Source organism: Lontra canadensis, unplaced genomic scaffold, assembly GCF_010015895.1.
Source record: "Lontra canadensis isolate GAN:19392208 unplaced genomic scaffold, GSC_riverotter_1.0 scaffold176, whole genome shotgun sequence".
NCBI classification, from domain to species: domain Eukaryota; kingdom Metazoa; phylum Chordata; class Mammalia; order Carnivora; family Mustelidae; genus Lontra; species Lontra canadensis.
This window is the reverse complement of record NW_022631170.1, coordinates 1,094,000-1,111,552: the sequence shown is the minus strand read 5'-3', so window position 1 is coordinate 1,111,552 and position 17,553 is coordinate 1,094,000. Positions and strand designations below refer to the sequence as shown.

At 38.5% G+C, this 17,553-nt stretch overlaps 2 protein-coding genes across 2 annotated transcripts; one reads left to right on the top strand and one right to left on the bottom strand.

The window, feature by feature from the left end:
• The first annotated feature begins 373 nt into the window (after positions 1-373).
• On the top strand, positions 374-1,309 carry LOC116860488 (olfactory receptor 1019). The gene has a single exon (XM_032846543.1). It carries the CDS (start codon positions 374-376, stop codon positions 1,307-1,309), a length of 936 nt encoding a protein of 311 aa, XP_032702434.1.
• A 9,726-nt stretch (positions 1,310-11,035) lies between these two features.
• LOC116860390 (olfactory receptor 2G3-like) lies at positions 11,036-11,962 on the bottom strand. The gene has a single exon (XM_032846444.1). It carries the CDS (start codon positions 11,960-11,962, stop codon positions 11,036-11,038), a length of 927 nt encoding a protein of 308 aa, XP_032702335.1.
• Between the last annotated feature and the right edge of the window lie 5,591 nt (positions 11,963-17,553).

Sequence of the window (17,553 nt, the reverse complement as noted above, 5' to 3'; positions counted from 1 at the left end):
GCCTACCTGCAAAGAGAATTAATGTTTATTTATGATTTGTGTCCATATTTGCTTTGTTTTAGAAAGAAGGAAGGGATGCTCAAAACAGTCCTTTACTAATTAATAAGGCAGATAATTGCACAGATAACATCAAACACTTGGTAGCATGTGATAAATTGCCTCAGAGAATCGAGGTCTATGGAGAAGCAGAATTTGCCATCTCCACAATCCTAACATCTTCTATTTTGACTGGGCACCTAGAGAGGACACCTATCCATCACTTTCACTAAAGTCATTTGAGTTACCCTATGGGTCACAGAATCTGATTTCTGGGAAGATTTTTAAAAATCACTTCAGACAATAAATCAAACCCAGGCACACATAAACTGAAAAGATGGATAAAGAAAACCACTCAGTGGTGACGGAGTTCATCTTTATGGGCATCACTCAAGACTCCCAGCTACAGACCATCTTCTTCGTGGTCTTCCTCTTGGTCTACCTGATCAATGTAGTAGGGAACATTGGTATGATTATCCTGATCATAACAGACTCTCAGCTTCACACACCCATGTACTTCTTCCTCTGCAACCTCTCTTTTGTTGACCTGGGCTACTCCTCAGCCATTGCCCCCAGGATGCTGGCTGACTTCTTAACAGAGCACAAAGTCATCTCCTTCTCTAGCTGTGCCACCCAGTTTGCTTTCTTTGTAGGTTTTGTGGATGCTGAGTGCTACGTCCTGGCTGCCATGGCCTACGACCGTTTCGTGGCCATCTGCCGACCCCTCCACTATAGCACGCTCATGTCCAAGCGAGTCTGCTTGGCTCTCGTGCTGGGCTCTTACCTGGCTGGCCTGGTGAGTTTAGTGGCCCACACATCCCTCACCTTCAGTTTGAGTTACTGTGGTTCCAATATTATCAACCACTTCTTCTGTGAAATCCCACCTCTCTTAGCCCTCTCTTGCTCAGACACCTACATCAGCGAGATCTTGCTGTTCAGCCTGTGTGGCTTCATTGAATTCAGCACCATCCTCATCATCTTCATCTCCTACGCTTTCATCCTCATCGCCATCATCAGAATGCACTCCACCGAAGGCCGCCTCAAGGCTTTCTCCACCTGTGGGTCTCACCTTACAGGTGTCACCCTTTTTTATGGCACAGTCATGTTTATGTACCTGAGGCCAACATCCAGCTACTCCCTGGACCAAGACAAGTGGGCCTCTGTGTTCTACACTATTATCATCCCCATGCTGAATCCCTTGATCTACAGTTTACGGAACAAGGATGTGAAAGCTGCTTTCAAAAAACTAATTGGAAAACAATGTCAAGAGTAACAAAATAGGAAAATTTCTTATGACCACATGTAAAAATGGTAGTGGTCTAAGGACAGTGGTAGGAGATAGAAAATGCAGATACCTTTCTAATGAACACAACTCAGCTACCATCTACTTGCAGTGTCGATCTTAAATTCTATAGTGTTTTCTATAACCCTTAACAGTCTGATATGAAGGGAATATAAATTAATATTTTTGAAAAGCATGCTAAGCTAGATGCATTTGTATTTTACTTGACTTTGGCTCACCTATTGCTTAGAAACTGAGACAAAACTTGAAAGGGGAAATAAATGGCCACTCTAAATTATAGTTTTTCAGTCATGAGTATGACAGATCCAAATGTTGAAAGTTTCTCTAAAAACAAGTCAGGGAAAATATAGTTGAATATGTAGGGAATGGAACTTGTATGAGAGATGACCTAACTCAGCCCGGGAGCGGAGCTATATGTGTTCCTATATTCAACAAAAACTTCTAAGTGCTAAATATGGGCCAGGTTCTGGAGGATACAATCGTAAGACATGCATTTGCCAATGAGGAGTTCATTGTGCTTCCGGTTACTGTGCTATCTGAAACTGCTACCACCAATGACCAAATCATGAGCTATACAAACCCCAAGAATAAGAGCTACAGGCTGAGGCTCTACTGTTTCTTGCGTGTCCTCAGTTTTCCCTTCTGTCTAGCACTTGGTTTCACCTAATAATGACTGGAACTCCTTGGTCTCCCTTGCTTAATATCCAGAAGAGATGGGCATCTGGGTTTTGTTAACTTTACATATTGACAGCACTTTAACCTTCAGGGAAGTCCAGGGACTCTGGGATCCTAAGAAAGATACAGTTTGGATCAATCCCTGAGGCCAATTTTAGTTGAATTGTAATGTCTGTAACATTAGTAGGATTAGTGCCCTACTCTTCACATCCTAAACCTCACATCCCACATCTCTTCTATACTACCTTTTATAAGATTTTATTTAGTTATTAAAGAGAGAGAGAGAGCACAAGCAGGAGGACTGACTGAGAGAGAGGGAGAAGCAGACTCCCCACTGAGCAGGGAACCTGACACAGGGCTGGATCCCAGAACCCTGAGATCATGACCTGAGCTGCAGGCAGATGCTTAACTGACTGAACCACCCAGGTGCCCCCTCTCCCTCTCTTCTAACATTAGTTAAACCCTAGCCTTTACCTAGGGCACCAGGACTCTTCATGCTTTCCACCATTATCTCCAGGCCCTTATCCAATCATAGTTTCCCTGAGGTATCAATTAACCCTGAGGTATCAATGATTGACAAGAAGAGACAAACTCCTCTCTGCATGTTCTCAAGGCTACAAATCTTGATTTAAAAAACTTCAGGCTCTCTGCTTAGCGGGGAGCCTGCTTCCTTCTCTCTCTCTCTCTCTCTGCCTGCCTCTCTGCCTACTTGTGATCTCTGTCTGTCAAATAAATAAGTAAATAAAATCTTTTTAAAAAATTAAATAAAAATTTAAAAATAAAAAAAGGGGCACCTGGGTGGCTCAGTGGGTTAAAACCTCTGCCTTCAGCTCAGGTCATGATCCCAGGGTCCTGGGATCGAGCCCCACATCACACTCTCTGCTTAGCAGGGAGCCTGCTTCCTCCTCTCTCTCTCTGCCTGCCTCTCTGCCTATTTGTGATCTCTATCTGTCAAATAAATAAAAAATATCTTTAAAAAACAAGAGTGTCAGGCATCAGCGGTAAAGTGGGCAGACTGAGATGGAGGAAAGCTAAATTTTTCTTAGATATGCTAAAATTTCATCACACCATCAGTTACAAATACTTCCACGCAATAATGTTCCTATCTGCCCCCTTCTCCTAGTGCAATATAGTCAAATGTCAAGGAAACACAAGAATTATCCTAAAGTGTATAGTGTCCCCATTCATTGTGAAAGGTACAAAAGAGTTTTAGGGATAAAAGACCCAGGCTTTGTAATAGGTATCATTATACATAAGATGAAATTTACCTAGTGCAAAATTGCACAGCCCTATCATGAATTTCTAAAAACATATTTCCAGTGTCACATTATGAAGAAAGTACAGCAACTAATGGACAGATGTAGAGCTGACAGTCCAGAAATAGTTCAGATATTCAGGCTTTGGTGTCTTTTTTTTTTTTTTAATTATCTAATGTGCAAATCTACATGATGTGTGAAAAATTAAAAAATAGAGCTTTCCTATCTCATTAACTACATTAGCGACTATAATGTAAACCAAGTATACATTATAATTGAAAGAGTAGTTGATTTAGAATCAGGAAGACCTTTGTATCTCATTTCTGCATCTTTACTCAACGACCCTCCTGCTGGAGGACTTCTTTCTTTCTTAATCGATTGCTGTATCCAAAGTTAGTGATAAAATCTAAAAACTGACCCTTGGCCTACACTTGCCACTCTGACTAATAATGGCAAGTATGCAGACTTTAGGCTATTTAGAAAGAAGCCCTCATGTAGGTTGTGCTATTTTCTTGCCCTGTGCCCATGGGCAAGTTACTGAATCTCTATCAGATAAGTTTCTTCATCTATTAAATGAGAAGAATAATGCTTACTTTCTAGCATTTTTAAAAGGATGTGATGTCATCTCTGTAAAGAATCTGTCACGTAAAAGATAATAAACATTAGTTGTTTCTATTTTTCCTTCACTTATATCTTAAATATTTATGATTCTGCTGTCGATGTGATGCAATATAGTGAGCAAACTCATTTTTCCCAAGTAATTGGTAATGGAGGTCTGCATATCAAATTTATAATGGCAAGAAAAAGATGGATAGAAGTGGGATCACCTTAGTCTTCATTCCCACTCCCATCAATAATTAGATCAGATAAATCCCCTAATGTCTCTGAGTGTCTTCATCAAAAAAGTAAGCACTAGTATTTATACCTTATCAATCCTATTAGTTTGCCCAAATAAGTGAATAGTATTACTCTAGAATAGACTGCAAATATCACATTTTCCTTTTTTAAAATTTTATTTATTTATTTGAGAGAGAGGAAAAAAATGAATGATGGGAAGGGGCAGAGGGAGAGAGACAGAAGCAGACTCTCTGCTGAGCAGGAAGCCTGATGTGGGGCTTAATCCCAGAACCCAGAGATCATGACCTGAACAGAAGGCAGATGTTTAACCAACTGAGCCACCCAAGTGTCCCAAAAGTTACATCTTCTATAACTAAAAAAACTTCCTACTCATTCTCCTGGGAGCTTTGAAAAGCAAAAATTGATGCAAAAGGGTATTAAGAGGGGAGATATCAGAATGAGATAAAGCTGAGACTAAATTCTTTCTTTTCTGGGACACCTCCCAGAGAGGGCTTCTCTCCTTCCTGCTTCCCCTGCTTGTGTTCCCTCTCTTGATGTCTCTCTCTGTCAAATTAATTAATTAACTAATTAATTAAATAAAAAATAATAACAATAAATTCTTCTCCCTCCACTTTCAAGCTATGTGACCTCAGCTGAGATTTTTTTAAACAATCTGTGCTTAAGACTTGGAGATATATATATATATATATATGACATATATATCCTGGCTTCATGGATTTGATATCCATAGGGAGATAAAATAAATGCAAATGTCTTGTACTACTGGGGAAAAAACTGCCAAAAGAGAATTGCAGACAACGGGCTGTGGAGAATCACAGGCAACATTCCCTCTTGGGAGATCAGGGAATTTCTATGAAGAAGGGAGATTTTGAGTTATTTTGGGAAGCAGAGCCTAGAAATTAAAGAAGGGAGCAACTGGCAAAAGGAAAAAACATAGTGAACAAAGGCAAAGAGATTGGAAACCAGGGGACATTTCCCTGGGCCATTTGCCTGGGTGTCCGTGGAAGGATCTGGTGGTGAAGCTGGAATGTAGGTCAAGATCAGACACTAATTTAGGAAATGGGGATTTATTGCTTGGGGAGTAGGGAGTTTATCACTTGTGGATTCAAGAGAAGTTTCCTCTTCATTCCTGGAAATTCTGTCCCTTATTCATCCTGAGAGCAACCTTTGGGGAAAACAGTATAACAACATGGACTTTAGGTTGGTAAATTCAAGTAGCTTCTGACAACTTCAGGCAGGTTTACTGACATAAGATGGTGTACTCTTCTTAAGAAGATTAATCTTCTTAATCTCATATTTAGCTTTCTATCTCCTAGGGGAGGAACCCAAAATGAAGTCCCTGCCTTTATTCTCTGCCTTAGCAAGAATGCCTGGAATAACTAGGGTCTGAGATACCTTATCCAGCCCATAGTTATCCCTCTTCCTTAACTCAGGAGCTATAACATTGCCAGAGTGCTTTGTTTGGCATTCCAGGCCCTCTCCCTTAAATCACCTCTCTGGAATGATTTCTTCCTGTTCTCTTTGTCCAAGAGATTCTCCTGCAAAACTACTTCTTGAGTGGCACTCCCATTTTTCTCCCTCTATATCCTTCTAAATGCCTTCTCTTCTCCACTCTGTGCTTCCTTAATAGTCCCAGCTCCACATCTCAGACCATCCAAATTTCTCTCTTCTTTCAAGGACCAACTCAAATACCACTCCTTGAAATGCTCTCTCTCTGAGCTACTGGGCTGCTAATAAGCCCCACTCTTCAGAAGCTTATGAAAAGAAAGGTGTGAGATGAACTATTTGTTTGACTGCTCCTCACAGCTACCTGCACTGCAAAAACGTGCAGCCATTTGAGGGCTCTGGGAGTTGCTGTATTGAAATCTGTGTGTTTAACTCTGATCAGGTGTTAATGAGAATAGGACACTAGAGGAGAATTCCATGATAAAATTCACACTACGAATGGCATCCACACATGACATCTGAAATTCTACATTTTCAGCCTCATCCTAGCCATCTCCCTCCATATCCCACCTCCCAGAAGTTCAAGTCATATTGGAATGAAGGATATCATGAAATCTCTCCCTTTGTATACCTTGTTAATGCCAGTCCTATACTTCAAAGGCCACTAACCCACCTAGAAAACACTGTTTTATGTCACCAATCAATCATCACTTCTGTAAATTGCTGGACTCCCCTCTTCTCATCTGCAAAATGGCACCAATTGTACCTACTCCATGGGGTTGCAGTAAGAATGAAGAATTATCTAACTGTGGCCAGTTGTCCCTCTTGTGCAAGACTATTTTGTTTTTGCCTATTATCCTAGAGTAAGTATCAGTACTTCTACTCCTCACTCTTAAAAAATAGTCAGATATTAAAATATAAGAAAAACCTAAGTAATGCATTTAAGCACTTTGGGGCTTAATAAATGGCAGCTTTCCTCTGTGCTAGAGAAGTATTGAGCCCATACTCCTTTGATATAAAGGCTTCCTTGGTAGACTGCAAAACTTTAAGGTAGTCTCATTTTTTGTCCTCAAGTCCTGGGAATATAATAAGTGAATAATAAATGCTCATTGAACAAATGAATGACCATGCCTCCCTAGACTAGAGAACTACCTGAACCTAGTCCCAACTCTGGGCCTTGGGAAACCTACCAAAAATACATCGGAGATCTTGAAATTCTTAGGACAACAAGTATATTTAAAGATGATGAAACCGGAGTTATAAAAGTTTAAATGGCTGATGTGCTCTTGGCTTTTAAGAATAAGAGCAGGTATTGGAACAAAATTTTCTGATTCTTAGTCCAGTGTTCTATAAAATAGGGAAATGTGCAGCTTTAAAGAAAGTGATAGGCATAATCAGAACTGGGGAACCTGTATAAAGATCTTGTCTGTGGCTATATTCAGTCTGATGATTTGATTAGATTGATCAGCCAGGACTGTATTCTGAAGCATTTGTTAAAAGTTTCACATTTGCCCATGACCATAGTGAGCTGAACCCTTGCAAGATCAGATGGGCTGGACAAGTCACTATATCCTAAAGAAGTGAGGAAGAGAGGCAAAATAGATGATGTTATAAAAGAAATAGATCAGCTTTCAGATCATGTGAAAGAATGGTATCAAGGAGGAATGTTAAGTTTCACCATGACTTTCTTCTCCTTCAATATTTTACAATCCTCATACTTACTGACTGGAATACTAAATTAATGTTTTTCACTTTAAGGGGGAAGATACTCATTAAGAAATTTGGTGACATGACTTATGACCACGGTGTGTATTTTATCCTCTATACCTTATAGTAATGACAATAAAACCTTTCAACATTGCATCATTATCCTTAAAATTAATTAACCAAGTCTAAAAAGTAAAACCATAAAAACATTTCAAAAGAAATTTTCACAGGTTTATGATGTATAAATCTGGCTACAAATTTGTAATAAATCTATTCCAGAGAGGACAGAGATACCTAGATATAGTAAGGACATGATTGATTGATACATAGAGATGATCTAATCCAACAACAATCTTATTTTGTAAATGGAGGAAATGAGGTTCACAGAAATGGAATGACTTCTTCATAGTAACATAGCTAAATTAAAACCGTGAAATTACAACTTCATTATCCTTGTTCCAAATGTAGTCTCTTATAATACACAATAATCTGATTAGTCAAGCTCTGAGAGAATGCATTTTATAGCAACAGTCTCTTCTCTAATTATTTTATTTACTCTAGGCTTTAATTTTATTTCAATATGAACAAAATGCTAGTTAGTACTTACCCTAGCTATACTGTTAATCTCATTAACATAATCCCAAACAAATGTAGGAAGGAAATAATTCAATAGGACACTTGATGTTATGAAAGACCAATAATTGCTGAGTTCACCATTATTTGTGTTAATCTTAAAATTAATTGTCTTTTGTTCTAGCAATGATCCTCACATACAGTACATAGAATTATCAGTTAAATGTCTTTAAGTGTTACATTTTCCTTTTCTGTCCAAAGAAGCAAGTCTAGAAAGGACAAAAGTTTGCTTGAAAAGGTTGAGCTGGATGGGAAACAAACTGAGGGTTGCTGGAGTTACTGCCCGCTTAGTGGGGGAATGGGGTAACTGGGTGATGGGCATTAAGGAGGGCACTTGCTGTGATGAGCACTGGGTGTTGTATGCAGTTGATGAATCACTAAATTCTACTCCTGAAATTAATAATACAGTATGTGTTAACTAAATTGAATTTAAATAAAAAATTTAAAAAGAAAAGAAAAGACAAGTTCTAGCTAGGCACTAGGATAGGGCATGGGCTGCTTGAATTGCATTATTATTCTTCATTCACCCAACTCCAAGTAACTACTGATCAAAACAAACTAGTCAGAATGAATTGATTAAGTCAACTATTTGGTCTAAATAAATATTTTTAGAAAAAATACACAAAAATATTCACTTCAGTTTGTTTGCATATTCTGATATGTGTCCCCCACCATGAGAAAAGCTTTGCAATTTTTTTGCATTTTTAACTAATTCATTCATTTATAGAGCTGAGAGTCAAGATGGATTAGTAATTTTTGTGAAACAAAAGATAAACTTTCTATTTGTTGTACCTTCAGGCATTTCATGTCTCTTCAAAACTAATTTAATGTTGTCTCTAATTAATTAATAGCCAACTAAGTATGTATTTCTTGTTTGATAGTAAATGAGAGAATTTTAAATGTTACTTTTCACTTTAAATTGTTCAGAAGAAAGTTGGTTAGAAGTATATGTTTCATCTTTGTCCGTGTATTAAGCAAATGCGTGATATATAAAGTCATCTGTATATTAAGGCAAATAGACAAGAAAAGCATCCTGCTATGCAGTGAATTTGACTAGTTGGTTAGTGATTTTGCTTTTTACTTTTTTAAATTTAATTTAATTTGTGTGAGTGTTCCAAAATTCATTTTACTTTTTCTTAATTTAATTTAATTTGTGTGTGTGTGTATTCCAAAATTCATTGTGCTCCATGCAATACGTCCTCTCCTTAATACTTTTTTTTTAAAGATTTCATTTATTTATTTGACAGAGAGAGAGATCACAAGTAGGCAGAGAGGTAGGCAGAGAGAAAGAAGGAGAAGCAGGCTCCCTGTTGAGCAGTGAGTCCGATATGGGACTCGATCCCAGGACCCTGAGATCATGACCTGAGAAGAAGGCAGAGGCTTAACCCACTGAGCCACACAGGAGCCCCTCCTTATTACTTTTTTTTTTAAGATTTTATTTATTTATTTGACAGAGAGAAAGAGATCACAAGCAGGCAGAGAGGCAAGCAGAGAGAGAGAGGGAAGCAGGCTCCCCGCTGAACAGAGAGCCGGATGCGGAACTCAATCCCAGGACCCTGAGATCATGACCTGAGCTGAAGGCAGAGGCTTAACCCACTGAGCCACCCAGGAGGGCCACCTCATTACTTTTTTTTTTTCTTTAAAGATTTTATTTATTTATTTGACAGAGAGATCACAAGTAGGCAGAGAGGCAGGCAGAGAGAGAGGGGGAAGCAGGCTTTCCGCTCAGCAGAGATGCTGAGGCAGATGCGGGGCTCGATCCCAGGACCCCAAGACCACGACCCCAGCTGAAAGCAGCGGCTTAATCCACTGAGCCACCCAGGCGCCCCCACCTCATTACTTTTTAAGTCAATTTTAAACTAGTGGAGTCCACTTTACCTATATTCCATCAAAGGTACCTTATTTACTGATTGTGTGTGGCATTCATATTTAGGTGGGAGAAATGGTTGCATTTTAGTTGTTGAATATCTGTGAAAGTGAATAACCATTTTTTATTTTATTCTAAATCATAAAACAACAAGTGAGAAAATTTAGAAATATGGTAACTAGCTTAATAACATGATAATCAAAGGCTATATTTAAGCTTATTAAGTACAATAATGCTGTTATATTTTCTATTCTCTAATTCAAAAAATAATTCTTTTTAAAGATAACACTGGTTGAAAAGCTTCAAAACACAAGAAATATTCATTTCCATAAATTTGTGAGATAGATATATTTATATAGATATATAAATAAATAGATTCCACACAGCAACCGGAAAACCTTTCCAAAAATGTAAGTTGTGTCATACCACCCTCCTTCATAATACTTACATTTTACTAAGAATAAATCTTTACTCCTAACGCAGTCATCTCAGCCCTGCATAGTCGGGCTGCTGCATGAAATTTAAATGAAGTGATATTTCAATAGATTTGTTGCAAAACAGGGCTATATGTAAGGGGTCAAAATCGGTTTCACACAAAGTAGATGCAGTCTTGTTTCCTTGTAAACTACAAAATTAAGACAGATGTAGGGGCACCTGGGTGGCTCTGTAGGTTGGGGAACTGCCTTCAGCTCAGGTCATGATCCCGGAGTCCTGGGATCGAGTCCCACATCTGGTTCTCTGCTCGCCAGAGAGTCTGTTTCTCCCACTGACCTCTCTCCTCTCATACTCTCTCTCTCTCATTCTCTCTCTCTCTAATAAATAAAATATTTTTTAAAAAAGACAGATGTAAAATGTTACATCCAAAAACCGTTATCTGAAGTTCTCTACTTGAGTTAAAAATTCAGAATGTTTCTCTATATGAAGATGATTTAGATCCTCCAGACAGGAGTAAAATCTTTCATCTTACAGTTATAATTTCAAACAATTAATTTCAGACAGTCTATGATTTTAGTGAACCAAGATTTCTCAAGGAATAAGCAAACAGTCATTCAATAAAGGGAGTTGTTTTCACACATTAAAGCCATCATTTGTCCTTGGGGAAATGTGTTTCCTGATGAGTTTGCAGCTGTATTTATGTGTCCGTTATAAATGGCAAGAGAAACATAGGCTGTCCAAGGTTTTATTGTCTCACTTCATATTCAGAAGTCAATTATCTTAGATTAACAATTAACTCTAGTGTCCCATTAAGACCCTTCATGTCCTCTGTTTTGCAATAGCTCTCCTTAAAGCTCCTTTCACATCCTGGTTCCTTAGGCTATAGATCAAGGGGTTGAGCATGGGTGTGATCACAGTGTAGAACACTGCAATGATCTTGCCCCCGGCCCTGGAGGACTTCGACTGGGGTCTCATGTACATGAAAATGGCAGTTCCATAGAATAAGGCCACCACTGTCAGATGGGAGGCACAGGTGGACAGTGCCTTATGCCTCCCTGAGGCTGACCGTATCCTGAGAACTGATAGAAGGATTCGGGCGTAGGAAACAACAATGAGGAGAAAAGGGATGAAGACGATGATGATACTAAAGACAAAAACAACCAGCTCAGTAAATGAGGTGTCAGTGCAAGCCAACCTCAAGACTGAAGGGACCTCACAAAAAAAATGGTTCAGGACGTTGGGCCCACAGTAGGGCAAACTCAAGGTGAGGACGTTGATAACCATGGAACTCAGGAAGCTGCTGGACCAAGAAATGGCTGCAAATTGGACACAGATGTTTTGGTTCATAATGACAGTATAATGGAGAGGATGACAAATGGCTACATATCTGTCATAAGCCATGACTCCAAGAAGAACACATTCAATCATTCCAAAGGAGAGGGAGAAGTACATCTGAGTAGCACAACTAGAGAACGGGATGGTCTTTTTCCCCATCATGTTGGACAGCATTTGTGGGACATTAGTGGATGTGTAGCAGATATCCAGAAAGGATAAATTAGTGAGGAAGAAGTACATGGGGGTTTGGAGACGAGGTTCTATCTGAATAATAGTGATAATTATAATATTCCCCACCACTGTTAATAAATAAAAGAACAAGAACATAATAAAAAGAATGAGCTGCACCTTTGGCTGAGATGAGAGCCCCAGGAACACAAATTCAGTCACGGTGAAGTTTGTTTTTATCATACTCACTTTTCAGGCCACTTCCCTCCCTCTCACAAAACCATCCACCTGAAGAAAAACTTAAAATGTCCTATGTGGATAGCACAGTGTTGGAAACTCAAAACAAATAAGAAAGCAAAGAAATGTCTTGATCTGAAATTACATCTTGAGTATCTGAGTTGTTTACAAATGGAAAGTTTTTCTTCTACTTTTGGAGGGCATATTCTCTTGATGAGATTAAGACTTTCCCATTCAATTACTGATTGAGTTGAGCAGATATTCTTGACTTTTCTCCAAGGGTATGCTTTTTTGCCTGTTCATAATGGGTCCAAAACCTATTCGTTCTTCATTCTTCAAAGCTTTACTCATGGCTCACCTCTTTAAAAAGATCCAATTATGTCTTTGCTCCACACCTAGTAACAGAGCAGCATGACATAGAACTTAAGTAAAAAACAGTGAAGGGCATTACTTCATGCACTAACCTAAAAGTAAAGGCAGGAACAGCAGCTTGTGCTTCTTCTGTATCACTCTGAGGCAAACGTCTCATGTTTGGACACCCTGATACCCTAAAGAACAAAGACTGCACATACCATCAATAAAACCAGTCATGGTTCACACCAATGACCAGTTCTACCAGCCTCACCATTTCCATACTGTGGGGTCTTGGGTAGTTTCATCATATATAAAATGGGAATAATTGATAGAATAATGGGAATAAATTTTTGCAGATTACATTAAATAATGTGAATAAAGAATTTAAGACAATGTCTACATGTAGGAAATAATCCACAAATAACAACTATTATTAATAGTTCTACTAATGTGGGCGCCTGGGTGGCTCAGTGGGTTAAGCCTCTGCCTTTGGTTCAAGTCATGATCTCAGGGTCCTAGGATCAAGCCCCACATCGGGCTTTCTGCTCAGCAGGGAGCCTTCCCCCCCGCCGCTGCCTGCCTCTCTGCCTAGTTGTGACCTCTCTCTCTGTGTCAAATAAATAAATAAAATCTTTTAAAAAATAGTTCTACTAATGTACAGCAATGCTACATTTATCTTGAATTCAGTTCTCTAATTTCAGAGAAAAATTAATAAAAAAGATCCAGAAAACTAAAGTTACCAGGTCTATTCATTGAGAACTCCTTAGCCCTGACCCTGTGCCTATTTATCCTAAATTTATTTATGCACCAAGTTAGCATGTTCCTTTAATGACTTGCAGCCATGAACAGATGAAAAGCAGTGAGAACATAGATAGGAGGTAAAGAAGAGTCCTACAGGTAGGTACCGTTACAGCAGCCAGAGAAAGCTGACAATCATTCATTTGTCCATTTGTTCACCCTTTTGGTGTCTTTCTTTTTCATTCTTTCTTTCAAAAATATCTTTGTGATAATGTAATATGTACCAGATGCTGCGTATACACTGGTAACTACAACAGATACTTTCCACAGTCTCAGAGCTTACGTTCCAGTGGAAAGGTGTGATGAAGGAAACAGCCCCAACCCTGAGAGCATGGGGAATCTTATCAGGAACATTTAAGAACCAAGTAGTTGTGGGTCATGAAAAAGACTACTTTAGGCAACACATCCTTTCTCAAATAATATCGATTTCCATGTAGTATCTTTTAAAGGGCTTTCTTATGGGGCGTCAGGGTGCTCAGTCAGTTAAGTGTCTGCCTTCGGCTCAGGTCGTGATCCCAGAGCCCTGGGATGGAGCCCGCTGTTGGGCTCCCTGCTCTGTGGGGAGTCAGCTCCTTCTTCCTCTACCCCTGCCCCTGGTACTCATGCATGTGCTCTCTCTCTCTCTCTCTCAAATAGATATATACAATCTTTTAAAAAAAATAATAATAATAAAGGGCTTTCTTATATTTTGATTTAAATCAGGGCTTTTCAAATCAAATAATTCAGTGAACTGATAAAACTAAATTATCTAAAATCTAAAGTCCAGGGATAAAGGAGGGATGGGCTTGGAAAGAGGAGAGAGAGGTTACGTTGGAGTCCTGTTTTCATCAGGAGCAGCAGGAAAGGAAGCGAGCAAGGAGGTTATACAGCTCCTTTCAGCCCTTCAATCAGCACTAATCAAGTTCTGCTGAAAATAAATGTTTTGGTGATTTTAGGAGTGATTATAATGACAAGTGACATCCCCAATGAGTTTCTCAGTTGACAAGATGGCACACAATCAGATCACACCACTGGTGGTGCAGTACATGGAATTGACCACAGGAGAGAAAGATGACAGCCCTGGGGGCTTTGCGCAATCCTGACACAAACCTGGACCAACTGTCCTTCTCTGTAGGGTTGGGGGCAGTGTAGCCTCAGAATTGATACACAAGATAAATGAGATAATGCATGTAAAGCACCTAAAACAGAGTTAAACATATATAGTAAGGGCTCAATATATGTTAACTATTATCATTATGATTCACATATGATCCTCATTAGAGGATCTTTAAGTGCACAATTGTGAAATATTTGTATCCTCACCCACTCCCTTATAGGGCAGAGAGACTAAGTCTTTAAGACAGTAAATAACTCGTCTTAAATCATTGAACTACTGAATCTATATGCAAACACCTACAACACACATATATATAATATAGCTATATCTACAGTAATAAAGTCACACCAAATGAAATTGTCCTGGTCCCCTATGCATGTATGTATGCATAGAATTGTGTTCACATGAGGGAACATAAAATATATTGGTTCAACATTTAAACTGTCTCTATATTTTGAAGGCTCAATGAAGGAGGACATTCCCTTAGTTCCTCTAAAATTACAAGTTGCCTTTAAAACATTTTTAGTCGCTTGATGGCTGAAGCCACTGAAAGTGAGTTAGAACCCACTCAGCTGTCAGTTTCCAGGTTACAAATCTGTTTCTATTCCTATCAGAACACAGAGTTGCAAATCCATTATAAGGATAAGAGGAATAAAGACACTTTATAAATGGATGTATCTCCCATAATATGAAGCAAACTCACCAAATTAAATACAGGTTGAAAAAGTTCTGGATGGTTTGTAATTAATTACCTATAATTCAACACAGGCATCTCAACCAAGCAAGCAACACTTAGCGAACTGCACACCCTTTGTGCTACCTCACAAGGCAGAAGCTACTGTTACAAATTGCCTCTTCCACTCCCCTGCCTGGGACACTCCTATTCAAGCATGCATGAAGTCCTCTTGGAAACCCTAATCTAATTCTTCCAGACAGAGTTAATCAGAGTCCCTTCTGCTGAACCATTTCCATCCTTTGAACATACTCAATTTTTGTACTTATATGTGTGTGTATTATTTATGAGTCTATCTCTCCAATGGCTTTGGGTTTCTAGTGATCCTGCCGTATTTGTTTTTTCATTCCCCACCACATAATAAGCACCATTAAACATCGATTAAAAACTCGGGATGCCTGGGTGGCTCAGTTGGTTAAGCTGCTGCCTTCAGCTTGGGTCATGATCCCAGAGTCCTGGGATCGAGTCCCACATCAGGCTCCTTGCTTGGTGGGGAGCCTGTTTCTCTCTCTGCCTCTGCTTGCCACTCTGCTTGCTTGAGCTCACTCTCTCTCTCTCTCTCTCTCTCTCTGACAAATAAATAAATAAATAAAATCTTAAAAAAAAAAAAAACCCTCAAATAAACCTTCCTATTTCCTATTTTTCTTAAGGTTTAAACTCAGATTAAGAAAAAATTCACCATCATGCTAGCCATAATTTTAGTCAAAGAATATAGTCCAGCAAAATCATTTACTCTCTAATTGCTTCTTTTTTTCTAAACAACACTGTTTACAGCTCAGAAAGCCATCTAATTCAGTTTGGGGAAAAGGGTGGGGGGAATGGTTAATGTGGCTTGATGCCAAGAAGGTATGATGTGTGCTGACAAACTTTACTCAGCTCAGATTATTTTTGGCATCATATAGACACTGCATATCAGGCATTTTATGTGTTCACAGAAAAATGACTCCTCTTTCTGTTCTGCAAGTCACAGGAAGAAATCTAAGATACATTTTACACCAAACTAGAGAAGTCTAGTGTGCCTTCATAAATTCAGGATTTTCAAAAGCTAAACATTTAATTGTTGTAATCCAAATCATTTGTACAACTGAATATACTGTTTTTTCTAACTTGTAGTTAAATTGTTTATTAAGTTTGGTAGATATATTTGATATACATCAATGATATTGTTGCTCTTTGATAATACCTCCTTTCCCAAGGATAAGTTTGCACGACACCCTAGTGTAGGGGGTGAAAATCAGCTCTGGGAAAGGACAACCTAAATATGAATTATGACTCCAATAGTTCTGTGTGACTTGGGTGAGTTTCTGAACTTTTCTAAGCCTCTTTTATCTCCTAGGTTAAGTGGGAACTGTATTACTATTTCATTCATAAGATTATTTTCAATTATATATTATTTTATATATTAGAAAGTCCACCTAGCAGTTTTAGCATAGTATCTGACACATAGTGAGAACTTAAAAATTATAGTTCACAATATTATATAAACTTCAGGTTTATCCAATTTACTATAAATAAACTTGTGTTAGAGCAGAAGGACTACAAGATATAATTATATTGGAAGTTACTTCATAAATCACTGTAGAAACATTTAGAGCCTACACAACCTCATACAATCCCTACATGTGTATCAAATGTCAAAATCTGTGATTCTTTCATTGATTATCAGTTCATCCATCAATGAAATTTATTGTTAAAAATTGATCTAAGGACTAAGAATTTTAAAAATTAAGAAAACTAGAGATAGCATCATAATCCTGTTTCCTACCTCATTAAAGAAAGCCATCAGGAAAACCTACCAGGAAGACTTTTCCTGTGAATCCATTACTGAGTTTTGAAAATTATCCTAGGAAAAAAATGATTTTTTTTGTAAAAACACCACTTACAATGTTTACAAATTGTGCCGTAGATGATAATTTACCAGATGATAATTTGTGAATTAGTTTCACAAAGCCTTTTAAACAAATAAGACAGATTTGGTTTTGATGCAGCATGAAGGAGAAGGGGGAAAATATAAAAGCAGGGTCCCCTGGGAGGCCATGCTCTGAGTGGGGTCCAACTCTGCACACTGGCAAGAATTCCATGACAGTTGGGATGACTGGGTGCCTCAGATGGTTAAGCATCTGCCTTTGGCTCAGGCCATGATCCCAGGGTCTTGGGATCAAGTCATGCCTCAGGCTCCCTGCTCAGTGGGGGAGTCTGCTTCTCCCTCCCTCCCTGCCTCTCCCCCTACTTGTGCTCTCTCTGTCTCTCTTTCTCTCTCAAATGAATAAATAAAATCTTTTTAAAATGCCATGACTGTAAATATTATAACACAAGTTAACAAATTTTGATGTTCAGTGGAGGCAATTAGATCATCCCTGCAACCCACCTGCAAAATAAGCTTTCTCTATGGGAAAGAAAAAAAAATCACCAAAAAAGAAAATGGTATTAATTGCTGCATATTATAATTCTCTATTACATGACATTTTTAGGTATATTAGATATATTTAGGCATATTAGGTATATGCTAATATTAAATTGCATCTTTACAACTCCAAAATATAGTTACATTCATTTTAATGATGAGAAAATTGAAGATCAGAGAAACTATACAGAGTTCTCAGAGTATTTAGCGGA